Source organism: Alligator sinensis, unplaced genomic scaffold (assembly GCF_000455745.1).
Source record: "Alligator sinensis unplaced genomic scaffold, ASM45574v1 scaffold320_1, whole genome shotgun sequence".
NCBI lineage: Eukaryota > Metazoa > Chordata > Crocodylia > Alligatoridae > Alligator > Alligator sinensis.
In genome coordinates this window covers 565,325-578,959 of record NW_005842249.1, presented here as the reverse complement: position 1 = coordinate 578,959, position 13,635 = coordinate 565,325, and the positions used below count along the sequence as shown (strand labels likewise).

General features: G+C 44.1%; 1 protein-coding gene across 1 annotated transcript in view; it reads right to left on the bottom strand.

Moving 5' to 3' along the window:
• Window positions 1-13,635, bottom strand: part of LOC102380911 (transmembrane protease serine 11B-like protein) — a 46,979-nt gene that overhangs the window by 13,821 nt on the left and 19,523 nt on the right. Inside the window, exons 4-7 of the mRNA XM_006027529.2 lie at window positions 8,031-8,152; window positions 7,435-7,550; window positions 3,977-4,044; window positions 2,392-2,555 (exon numbers count right to left, since the gene is read on the bottom strand). Coding sequence (XP_006027591.2) covers window positions 2,392-2,555; window positions 3,977-4,044; window positions 7,435-7,550; window positions 8,031-8,152 — 470 coding nt within the window. The remainder of the gene's footprint in view (window positions 1-2,391; window positions 2,556-3,976; window positions 4,045-7,434; window positions 7,551-8,030; window positions 8,153-13,635) is intronic.

The window sequence follows — 13,635 nt, the reverse complement described above, 5'->3', positions numbered from 1 at the left end:
AAGAAAAGAAAGTTACGGGGAACAGAATAAACAAGAGGGAGAGGGAACAAACGTAAAAGTTAAAACACGAAAAAACTGTTTACCTACAGCAGGAGCCACAGTGCAGTGGAAACAAGAAGAGAAGCCCGCGCAGCTCATTAGCCACGTCTTTATCCAGCTGAGGACGGCCGATGATGTCACCAGCAATCACCGGCTCGCGGGGACAAAAATGGCTGATGGTGGAGGAAAGAGGAGAGGGGGAATGGACCGGAGGAGCGTGTGGCTGCAGGACCCACTCCGGGAATCCCTCAGGAGGGAAGGAGCACTGGATGAGGAGCCAGAGGAGGCTCCTGATGCTGGTCTTAGCAGTGGCAGCAGGGAACAGGTCATCAGCACTGGAGACAAGCCAGAAGCAGCCCCTGCAATCTGCGAAGGCAGCAGCAACAGGGGGAGCAGAGAAGGATATATGAAGACCCACAACATAGCAGGTGGGAGTATTGGGAACAGCTGGGAGGAGAGGGAAGCGGCCCCATTGGGAAGGTCTCAGCAGGAGCAACAGAAGGGCTACGGAAAAGCAGGGCACCTACCCTGAACACAGAAAGTAGTCAGCCATACACAAAGGAACCACGAGACACCCGGACTGGGACGCTCCAGAAGGGAGAGAAGTGGGGCAGCACAGGGCTCATGGAAAGAGCTGAAAAGGGGAAAAGGACAACCCGAGCAGGAGGCTACGGGTATAGGATCCAAGCAGGGGTCATACCCTAGTCAGACCGTAGGAAACTAGATACCCGGTACCCGATTGTAAGGGACCAGGGAAGGGGGCTACCTAGGTTCCCAGTGAAATGGTAGACATGTTGTCTTGTGGTTTTCTTTTGTGTTTTTCTTTTGTTTCCCTGTGTGAAGGGGGTTGAGAGGCAGGACAGGCTTATATAAATAGAGTAATTGGTGCAGGGCCCGTAGAGCTTTTCATTGTGATTCAATCCCGAGGGCAGGAGCCCATTCTAGGCGAGTACAGGTTCCACAGCCAGGACCTTCAATCATAGAAGGCCCATGACGGAATAAGCGAATCAGCCTCCGGAGCTGATACTCAGGACGGGAAGAAACTCGAGAGGCCCCACAGCTACAGAAGGGGGACGTGGCCCAAGAAGACTGAGCGATCCATCGAGGTGGCGTAAGGTCGGGGTGTAGGGGCAGCAGAGCCCCACAAATGACCGTCGGGCAGACCGTGCACCGCAGAAGGACCCCAGGTAGTCAACCCTCCCACTGGGAACATTCAAAGTTGTGGCAGGAGAGATAGGGGAAGACTACTCCAGGAGTGAACAGCTACTCAGCAGTTTATGGGAGTCTGCAAGACGTACACCACCAAGGCTGCACGTGACCGGGTGTTCGAGGCCCAGCAGTCACACAAGCTTTTTTCCAAGGAGGGCCACAGGTAAATCCTTGTAAATGATGTCCTACTTTGCTCCAGAAATGTCAAACTTGATTAGCAGAGCCAAGAGAAGGAAGGAGAACCTGTTTGCAGAAAACCACTGACTGGGAAAAGCCCAGAAGGCAGCTAGCATGAAGTCTGACATAATGCCCCTCCATTGTCACAGCAATTCCTGAAGCTTCCACAAACCATCTCGTCTTTCTGTGGCTGCAGAGGGCAATGCTGATAATGCAGTCAGCCATATGCCACCTATGTGCATGCTACAGGTTAACCAGCCTTGATGTATCAGATAAGTCCTCTTTTACAGATGATTGTGCTTGGAGACAACAGAGTGACTGTACCTTGCTGATGGGCCAGAAGGTTTTTATGCCCTATTGGAGCACAGTGGCGGTAAGCAATCAGACATTGCAGGAGAACATTACAATCGAAGGGTGGGGACAGATGCCATTTGAAGTGTTTCAGAAAGGAAATGTTTCAGCTGTGGACAGATACATAGCCTCTGATTGCACTCATCCCCTGCTGGTGTCGTGCTCCCCAGCCCTCAGGTACCCTGCTGGTCAGTGCAGCTCTTAAGGTGACCTAAGTGTGACCCTTTTCCAGATATTCCTGCACCAATGTTCTTGAAGGATTAAAAGCAGGTGGCAGAATGCTTTGAAATTTAGGGACACTGAGACATCCTTTGCCAGTGTAAATGAGTGTAGTTGGGAATCTGGCCCATTGACTTGAATGGAGCTCCAGCTAGTGTAAATTGGCATCAATCTGATCGGCATGAGTTTGCCTCACTTCTAGTTACAGTGTCCAGGCTTTCAGCCAAGGAGGAGATCATAGCTACTCATGCTGTTATTTTGAGAAGAAGGAAGGAAGGAAGGAAGGAAGGAAGGAAGGAAGAACTCATATTTTGCACAGCCAAATGAAACATGCTTCCCCAAGAGAGGAAGAGTTTTAGGAACAATCATGGTGAAAATTAAGCCTCAGATACTTGCTTGTGAGTTTGAAACTAGACGGATCAATTTCCAAGGACCCAGTGTATGTTTTCATCTGCATATGCAGAACCTTGTTGACTCGCTCCTGGTTTCCTGCCTGGCTATCAGCTGAGACGAACTCAAACATCAACACAACCTGCGCCACCACTCCTGTAGGGTCTGGGCTGCAAAACGACAAGACAGAAAAGAAAGTAATTGACAGGTTTACCTTTTGGCCTTTGGTACCTACTTAGTTTTCATTATTTCCTCAAGTCCATATCCAAGGGCTGACAGCCTGATACATAATGGTGAAAGAAAGGATGAAAAAATTTCAGCAGGTAACAGATTTCATCTTCACTAACTCATACTAGCAAAACTGTTTGTGGGAGATCAGAAGAATCCTTCCATTAGCAAAGAAAGAAGCAAAGTATGGGGACAACCCCATGTGGTGCACCATTAGGTGCAACTCCATGTAAGCCATCATCAGTGGGTAACCAACAATGGCTGCAACAAGAGATCCATGACCAAACTTTTTAGCAAGGCCAGAAGCTCCTCATTAAGAAACCTTGGCCATCAATTAAAATACTTCATTCTGAGCCCTTTGAAATCATCAAATTATAGAAAATTAGGGTTGGAAAGACCTCAGGAGGCCATCTAGTCCATCCCTACCATCCACCCCCTCTCCCCCACTCAAAGCAGGACTATCTCCAACTAGATCAGTCCAGCCAGGGCTCTGTCAAAGTCGGACCATAAAAGCCTCGAAGGACGGAGATTTCATCACCTCTCTAGGCAACCCTTTCCAGTGCTTCACCACCCTCCTAGTGAGAAAGTTTTTTCCCAATATCCAACCTAAATTTCCCTTGCTGCAACTTGAAATGTCCAGCCTCCACCTCAAACACTTTGAAATAAAAATGTTTTTGGCATTCTTCCACCAGCCCAGTTTTTCCTTTTTTAGCTAACCTTATTAAAGTTTTGGCTCCATTAGAATCATGGGAGCTAGAGATGAGGAAAACCAGTTTCACCCAGATTGCCAAAAGATCTCATTGTCCAACAGCTTCAGTGTAGGCATCTATTTATTCACATGAGCCTTCTTTCTGTTCCCCCAGCACCACAGTATCCAAGCACAACACCATCTAATGTATTTATCCTTACAATATTCACTGGGGAGAGAATATGCTATGCCCCCTTTTTTACATAACAGGTACAGGGAGGGTAAATAGCAAGACTGGGAGCCTCTGGTGGAGCAGAGTGCCTAGATCTCCCAAGGTCCTAAACCAGTGCCTTCACTTCAAGAGAGCACCCTTCCTCTCAGAGGTCAGTACAGGGTAAAACTACCCTTTAATGCTGTTGTAGCACAGGGAACAGGTCAGCATTCAGAAACATAAGGCAAAGTTGCAATTCTCAACTCCACCTTAGAAGAAATAGAAGAAATCAAGTCTTCTGTAACCACAGCAACACAGAGGCAGAGCAACACAGAAACAAGGTCTCATCATCTTGCTATGCTCAGCATCATCCCGGAGTGAAAATTTAGCTACACATCCTATGTTGTTCGAGGGGAAGGAGGAGGTGGATGTTTCAGCCCATCTCTGCCTTTCATCTTACATACCTTAGACTGACCACCTGGGATGTGATGTACCTGTCCTTTAAAATGGAGGCTTCAAATGTCCTGGTAATCTGTTAAAGGGATAGAATGTGTTATACAAACGTATGCATAGTAATATCACATTTTCATTATGAGATGCTGGGTTTTAGGAGTAACCAGAATGAAAGGCAACTCAGCTCCTGTACTCCATCCATTTCTGAACATCCATTCTGGATTCACTGTGTTTTAAGCCCAAAGGAGTCATTAGATCATCTAGGCTGACATTTTATGCATCTCTGGTACCTTTACATTGTAAAGCATATTGACTAAAGCATAACGTCCAGAAAAGCAGCCAGACATGACTTGATAAGCCAAGTGATCTACCATTTCCCTTGGGAGTTCTTTGTTTTTGTCTGTTTTTCTTTTTCTTTCCATTGGATAATCACCTTCACTTTTTAAAAACGTGAACCTTATTTCTCATTTGAATTGTCAGGCTTCAGTTTCCAGCAATTGATTCTTGCTTGGCATTTCTCCATTTGATTAATGAGTCCTTTACTACTCAGCATTTCCTCCCTACAAAGGGACCCAATACTCTTTAATCAAGTCTCCTCTCAATCTTCTTTCTGGTAAGATGAACAGACTGGGGTCTAAGTCTCTTGCTCAGGAAAATGTTCTCCAGTTTTTTAATCATTCTGGTGACTGCTATACTCTATTCAACCTGCTCCAATCGTTCAACATTATCTTTAAAATCAGAGCACCAAACCACTACCTGAGTGCATGTCCATCTGGAGCCAGGTCAAAAGGGCAACGTTTCCAAAGAGCAGCAGCTCTTATGGTCTCTTTATTGTTACTTGTAGGCAAGTTGGGAACAATACGAAGTCACAAAACTTCTCCACCTTTACCATTGCATGAAGCAGTGTTAAAGCTTAAGCAGTTTCTCTACCTTAGTCTAGTCCCCAGATTGTCAACAAGTAAGAATTAGCACACAGCAACTTTTGAATGGGCTCTGAATGTGCCTGGGTCCACACCCTCATATTCTAGTAGTGATCTCACCAAGGCAGTGTGTGGAGTTAAAATCACCTCTATTATTATGACTATAAAAGTCAACCTTTTTTCCCTCTCCAGAAGAACAGTAAAAATTGCATTCTATGTGGGACTGACTTATCACAGTTCCCCAAAAATCCTGAATTTGTCCTTGCAGTTTTTTAATGCATGAAAATAAAAATAACAAGTCTGGGGGTGGGGGTGCAGATGCACGGGAGTGGGGGTTTTGAGGTTTTCTCTTAGTATTTTCTGTGCATTTAGCTCTCTGGGCCCCTTCCTTGATTACTTGACTCTGCTGTGGGAGTCTGTAAGGGAAACAGCACTTTGAGGGCTTTATCTATTAGACATCAACTCTTATTATTCAGAAAAAAAGTTGTTTTTCCTGAAATTCAACCTGAAAATGTGGGATAACTTGTAATCAGATCATTGCTATATTATATCACTGCAATATATAATGGAAACATTTAATGGCACCTCTGTTGAACCCCACTAGAAAACATTTTCATTCAATGATGATTCCCTGTTGATAGCACTTTTTGAGATGATCAGTCAACCAGTTTTTCATCTATTTAATATGTGCTTTAGTATTCTGTGCTTTTCAACAGAATATTCTGTGTTTTTCAAAACAAAATATCTTGTGGTAATAAGTTAACAACTCAACCCCCCCCCCCAAAAAAAAAAACCCAACAACAACCCCCGAATCAAGTGTATTACATCGATGCAGTTTTTGATCTCCGTCTAGGAATGTGTACCTACCATTTTGTTACTGATATACTTAAGCCATGACAGACAGAAAACTTAGAGCATTCAAAATGCAGTTTAAAATGATAGCATACACATGTATATTCCCATTAAACCAGTGTAAACCCAGAAGAAGCCTTAGAAAAATGTACCTGGCAGCATTAGGTACCATTTTATTTCATTTAATGTTATAACATTCTGTCTCTTTAGCTTCCCTTATCTGGTTTTTTTCATTATCGTAACATTATAATATATTGCTTGCCAGCTTGTTTCCCCTTTGCCATTTGTTATATACTGCTATATATTTTCCAGTTTCTGTCTTCACTTCACACCTGAATCAAGCTGAGCTTTTAGTTTATACTGACCTATTTTTTCATTTTGGAATGGCAGCCTTTGGGCTATCTAATAAACTCTTTTTAGAAACGAACTCCCACTTTCCATTGACTTCTTTCTGTGAAAATATCTCCTCCCAATCAGTTTCATTCATGATTTTCCTTAGTTTTGGAAATGTGGCCCTTTTGAAGCACCAAGTAATTCTATTTCCTCAGAGACTTTTTGGCTTGTTCAGGTTAAATCTAATCAGATCATAAACACTGGCTTCAAGGCAAACATCAGCTTCCAGTTCCATGATTTATTCATCTTTTTTTTAAATCAAAGCAGGGTCTAAAGAAAGCCCCTTATGCTAGATACAACACCCTGGTTATTAGAAAGTTCTCTCTAATGTTTTAGAAACTCTAGTGATGATAGATTACAGGTTGCATGAATGTCACCCAACTGAAGACTTCCATAACACTATTCTTCTTTCTGTGCATTAGACAGTGGCCTATGGAAGTACTCATCCTGTTCTCTAGTTTAATTTGGTGGTCTATACTGCCACTTCGGGTTTGAAAATTAGCACATTGGTTCATACACATTCAAGGGTACACAATTCTGAGTTATCACCAAACTCTAGAACACGTACTAGTGTCTTTTAAAAATCCTGAAGATACCAGACACTAAAGCAGAGACTCATCCATGCAATGCATGTGCTCTACCACTGTGCTATTTCCCCTTTGCTAAGGAGAGAACACAACTGTTGGTCAGTGGTTGCAGCACTCACCTGGGCTGTAGAAAACCCAGGCTCAGTGTCTTAACACTCTCCCCTAATAGTCAAATTGATATTGAATTCAATGGAAGGTTGATGATGCCTAAATATTTCTGAGAATCTGGGCCTATTTTGTGTCATTTGTACATGGGGGAATAATATGACCACCAACTTACTTTACAGAGGTTTTGTGAGGATAAAAACATTGCAAAAACTGTGAGGCATTCAGATATACTTGTGTTGAGGGCCACATAAGTAGGTATCCTCCTTTTAGAGACATAATATCATTTTTTCTAACTGAGGTACAGACTTTAATTAATTAACTCTTGTGGCATCCCTGACAAGGGAGGGAATTATCATCCTCATCCTCATTTCATCCATTAGGAAAGTAAGGCACAAAGGGTTTGTTCTGTGTAAGGTTATACACTAAGCAAACAGCAGAAGCAGGATTCAAAACGTGAATTTCCTGAGAGTCAGTTCAGTTCTTTGCTCAGAGAATCACTTTTCCCTCTGGGTACTGAGTATTCAGGCGTGGGGCATAACTGCACCTCAGTCTTACTTCCAGTCATGCTCTCAGAACACTCTATGGTGAAGAAGAAAAGTTTTGATTTACCAATCTCTCGATCTCTGTGCTCAGACGTCTAAATTCTTCTGAGGTTTGTTTTTCAAAGTCGGGGTGGTACTGGCGATTAGTGATTTTAAAGTTCGCAGTGTAATAGCGTTTCTCTTCTAAAGAGGAGGAGAGAAAAGGAAAGATTAATGCCTAATTACCTTTTGGAACCAAAAGGTTCTTGGTTCAGGTCCCATAGAAAGCCCAACTCCAAGTCATAAGTACATAAAATACAAATGTGTACGCACAGATATTCAGTAGATGGGAGTAAGCAGTCGTCTGTATCATTTAGGCAGCTGATCATTGTCCACTCTGCCTGGACCCCAGCACAGATAGCCAAATGACACAGAAACAGAAGAGACAGGGACTTTGAATTTATACTTCAGACAAGCTAGCATGCCTTAAAATGTTCTTAGGGAACTTTTAATTAAATTCTTAACTAATATGGGACAGAAAAAGGGTCCAAAGTGTGTCCTAATGGGTGTTCTCCACACTGGACTGACTTTTATTTTTGGAACATAACATGAAGAATGCAGTAGTGAATCCCCAGCAACACTTACAGCACTTTTGTGTGGGGATCACAAGACTGTTGCACCTACCGTTGCTCAGAAAAAACACAAGCAGACCAATGACAAGTGCCAGAAATGCCAATATTGAAAGAACGATAAGGGCTATCTTCCATGGCTCCAGACGCTTCATCTGTGTGTCCGAGTGGGTCAGCCTTGGATGGGGTGGGAAAAAAATAGATTTTTTAATACATAAGACAATGAGCATTGGGTCAAATGGTTTACATGCCTGCTGTCATGCAGATTTATACTGGCCAGAGATCTGAACCTAACAGAGTTACATAGATTTACATCAAGAATCTGATTCTTTCACCCTAGTAGAACTGTGATGATTCGCCTAGTCATTGGTTTAGCCTATTTACTCCCATGGAATTACATCAGCCAGCAATCAGGCCCAATCTTTTCCACTTTCCTCTCAGAAGAGGCATCAGTGATACTGTGCATCCAAGGCCAAAAGGGTACACAGAGCATTTCCACTCCCAGAGCTAGAGACAGTTCCAGGAGTCTGCATCTCTACTCACAGCAGTGTTCTAGATGATAATGCTGAACCCAAAGGGCAGACAGGAAAGGCTGGTTTCTGCAACAGAGTCTTCAGATCACTCATGCATATTAGTGACTTTTCTAATTAAATTTTTTAATTAAGTGCAACTTTGAATGGCATTTCCGCATGTGCCATGTTCACTCAGGTCTTTGGTCTTTTCCAAAATAATGTCCAACTGATTGCCATGGACATGACTACGTGACCTAAACTCAAGCAGGTATTGAGAAGACATAGGAAGGTCATGTGGCACAGCTGGAAGCTTTCAGTTAAATTCAGTTAGATCAGAGGGTTCACACCTATAACATGGGCTTGCTGATCTCATCACTGGAGGTCATAGGAGGTCCCAAAAATAGCAAAATAACTGCCTTTTACACCCTAGGGCTTAGAAACACATGAGGGGTTGCAGGGATGGTGTGTAGAGAACCTTGTCCACTTGTCCCATTTCATTCTAGTTAAGATACCAAATTGGGGTCCTCCTAATATAAAAGGCAGGTATATCTGGACAGGTACAAGGACCCCTTGTACCTCTACAAAATTGGGCCCAGGCAAGATTGCAGCTTTCCCAGTACCCTTAGTGATGCACATCACTGTGGGTAGCATATGGGGCCATGCCTCATCAGTGAACAAACACAACCAACTGCAGACAGAGGAGCAAGCAGCCCCAAGAAGGGAGTTGCAGCTACTTTAAAAAATCACTTTTAATGATTTTAATTGAGGAAGTGATGTTGTACCCACAGAGAGCAGAGGCCTTGTTTGGCATCCTCTTATGAAGGCACAGGATAATCCAGTTCATCAGCTTATCAAAAGTTCCCTTGTAGGGAGGTTTAAAGTGCCTGAGAAAAAAATGACTTCAGACATTTCAAAATTAATCCCACCCCAGAGAAAAAAAAATCATCCAAAAGAGGAAGCTAGTCACAGGATAATAGCCTTTGGAATTGATTAAGAGCAAGAGCAAATTGATCATTATTTAGCATTTGTTTCTATCTTTATTTACTTGTCTTGTGGTAGCCACTAGGCTCAGGACCCTGTTGTGCTATGTGATGTATAAATGCAGAACAAAAAGATTGTTCTTGCCCCAACAAGGCTAAGTGCAATGTTACCTGTGAAATTCCCTCCCTACCTAGTGCATTTCTGGCAGATAGACATAGCCTGCCATGCAGAAGGAGGTTCTACAGCAGTAGGCAAAGCCTTCTGCCTCCTCTCTGAATGGAATTACTCAGAGTATACCTTGTCAGAGATTACTGCAGGTTTGCAGATGAACACAAACTTTACTTAGTATTAAAAATAATACCCTAAACTAAAGCCACAGATTCTTCCAAAAAGAGACATCCCCACTCCACATGGTCAAAAGCTTTTTTTTTCTTGTTCCAAGGCCTCCCAGAGACAAATAACCCACTGAATGGAGCCTTGGCTCATCACTTATCATGAATTGCCTTGTCATATTAAAGCCAGTTGATCAAGTAACAACAGAGAATTCAAGCATGCAAGTAGATTGGCAAAGTAGCTGGACCTACACAAAGTATTCAAAATCCCTCTCAGGCTTTAAAATGAGGATACTTTTGGTTAAAATGGAAATCTAAAGGAAGGATTCTAGTATCTGATCCAGTAAATAGAGCTAGGCAAGTAGGGCACCAATCGCAGGTGCCAACTTAGAGGGGGAAGATGGTTGATTGCGCCTACTACCCAGAACACAAAAAATGCTGGTTATGCCTCTGATCAGATCACTGGATATACTGGTCTCAGTCCTGCAGGTAGGTAAGCTTCTATGTTCACATAAAACACCACTGACTTTAGTGAGACTCCAGTTTGCTTGTGTGCTGGGTCCAAGAGTTCTAAAGAATTCACTCAGCATTTATGAAGGTATAGCTCCTGGAGCGGCCACCGAGGACCAAAGAATCTCCCATCATATCCCCTTTTCTTAGGAGAAAATAGCAGAAGGCCTCTCGTTCAGATGAATTAGTTATCTGTGCATCTCAGCACGGCACTCACAAGCCCAGCCCCCGTGGTACTACAGCACATCAATTCCTCACAGACTTGAATGTATTTGCTTTCACAACATCCCTGGGAGGAAAGGAAGTGCTGCTACCTCATCCTACAAATGAAGCATGGATGTTACCAAAGTTCGTGTCAAGGGAGAGAACCAAACTTGAACCCTCCTAGTTCCTTCCTGGCACCCTAATCACTGCACTTGCCTTCCTCCTTCTTCATTCCCTCCCAGCATTTCGTCATGCTTCAGAAACCTAACTCAGGATTCCTTGACTTGCTCACCTGTTACTAAAAGCTCTAAATCTGGCTCCCTTTGTTTGCCTCAGAAACGTAACTGGAGAGCTCCTTGGTTGCTTCTTCCTCAAACAGAAGTATTACTCTAATTTATGGGGCTCCTTTATTCCCCAAGAATTCCCTCTTACTCAGGATACGCTCTGAATGTTAGATCAGAGTGTCATAACCCAATGATTTTTAGTGCCTCGGCACATTGGAATTTTCCCGCCACACGGAGCTTTCTTTGCACGGTGGATTTCTCAGCTGCAGAGAGAAAACCCCGGTGCAAAAGAGTTCCCGCCACACGTATGCAAATTAGTGTCCCACTATTGGTCAATTCTAAATTATTCCTACGTGGCGGCTAGCAGTTGGCTCGCTAGCCGTATAAAAGGTTAGAGCAGTTTCCGCCCAAGTTGGAGGACTCCACAACCATCTCGTGGGGAACTCTAAGTGCGCTGTAGAGCCTAGCAAACTCCGCGCGTGTCTTGGAGGAGGACATAGAGGCCTGATCAGCTTCTAGCCACTCCCCGTCATAGTGGAAAATTTGACGTACCCCCGTGTGAAGCGCTCGTGGAGTCGTACATCGACGACTCATCTCGGTTCGGTTCGGAAGAGATCTCACTTGTGTTTGTTTGTGTGCAACTGCAACTCAAGCAAGTTTCCTTCCTGCACTGTGACCATCGGCAGTGTAAGTAAAGCTTTCTTTGTAAAACCAATACGCTTCCGTGCCTAACTCTACTCCGTCGTGGAAAAACCCCACCTGACGGTCCGGGCTACTGGCCATAGCCTCAGACCACCCTTGGTCCCGACACAGAGAATAGCCTAGCATTTGCTCTTCAGAGCTACCTCCCTTAGCAGTAGCATAACTAGAGGTGAGAGAGAGGGTCACCTGTCCCAGGCACCAAGTTAGAAGGGATGGCAGAATTGTCCCCCACCCCTGCAGAGTCTGTGCCCAAGAAGCTTTTACTTGCCACTTTAAGAGTAACAAGCAGAGCACGCATCAGCAGCACCTCAGTCAGGGACTATTTAGGAATTCCTGGCATGGGTAAGACTGCTGCCCCTACCCTGCTCTCAGAACCATGCCCTCCCCTCTGGGTTTGCCTCAGGCATCAACTCTGCTTGTTACTCCACTGTCTCTTAGCTTGGGAAAGGCCCTTGGTCCTACATTGCATTAGTAGCATTGCGGCCTGAGCTTAGAGCATTACAGATATTATTTAGCAGAACACATTGTACTAGAGGAGCTGTTTTGGAAAGTAAACCCTGGAATGGGGAAAATGAAGTGAAGTCGACTTCCGCTGGGTAGAACAACATCCACATGTCAGAAAAGGTATGAAGCCAAGCCTCCCAGCCAACACTTAGGTGGCCTCCCAGGAGGGGGTGTCAGGAACTAGTAAGGCTACATGTAAAATCTCCACCCATAAGACAGGGAGCTTATGCAAGTGAAGAAACACAGAGGCACCTGATACAAATTAAAAAACAGAGTCAAGATTCTTGAATGGATAACTAGGGCAGAGGTTTAATGCTTCTACTAATGTTGTTGCCCTTAAGATTATTCTGCCGCCTTCCTCATTGAAAGATGGTTTCTCTCTTAAGTTAGGTCCAGAGTCTCTCCTGCAATGAGAGGTTCTTGAGAGGTGCAGGATGAGAAGGGTGAAAGTTACCCTTCTTCATTGATTCTGATTGAACTTTTGTTAGTGCCCACTTTGTGTAGAGACTGAAGCACTTTAGGGACTGCTCTATTTTATGTGAGTTATACATGGTCTCTTTGGGCTCATATGCCAGGTATGAAATGGAAAAGTGCCTACTCCCTGTTCCCTCCCTACTCCACACAGGAGCATGAGCCACATCACTTTATATCAGCAACAATTCATGGTCAGAGCTATGATTTTGAAAAGGGGGATGCAGACGGTGTGGTGCACCACTGCCTATAACACATTTTTCTCCAGTTAAAAAGAAACTAGAAGCTTCACTGATATCCTACTGAACTATCCTTTCTGATACAGACTATGTGGCTGCAGCTCAGTAGAGTATTTTGACAGGGTATAAGGCCTGTGCTAGTAAACCCTCCAGACACTATTGAAAATCTCCTCCATAGGGCTCCTCAGCCTACAACGAAGCATGTAAATACTGCCTGGGAACTCAGTATTTGTGAAATTCAAGCCATTCAATTAGAAAAATGGACTAAAGAGCCTAGCTTCAAGCTTTATGGTTTACAACTCTGGGCCGCATCTACTGCACTGGGGCTGAGCTATGCTATAATGTTCAGCCTCTTTCTAGAAGGCAAGGATAGACTGGGGAGATGCCTATGAACCCAGATGGCCAGCCACCTCAAGGGACCTGAGCAGCAGAGCTGTAAGGGAGAAGGGGAGTCCTCCCAGAGTGAGATGGCTCTGCACTATCCAGCCAGAACAAACCAGTGGTAGAGAGAGTCACACAACAGTCCTACAGCCACAGACACATATTTACAGTGCCTGGCATGACCTCTGAAAGCCCATCAAACACTTCCAGATAGTTCAGAACATGAATGCCTCTCTCTAGGGTGGCATGCTATCTGCCCACATTCCTAGAAGCAAAGCTCTTTTTAAGGCAGGGCCCAAACAGTAGCTCAGAGCTGTTTCCTGAACATGGTGCTCATGTTGATTAGGAGTTCCCCATTTCCAGAGATAAGCTCTCCAGGAACACCAACAGTTATTCTTGGCAGCAGGAGATCATCTCTGCATTTCAAACCCCATTTTACTGTAACTAGATCTGGGCTGGGATTTTTCAACAAAATAGTTTTAGTCAGAACATGCTGATTGGTCAAAATCAAAACTTTGCGCAGCAGTGTACCAGTTGGGA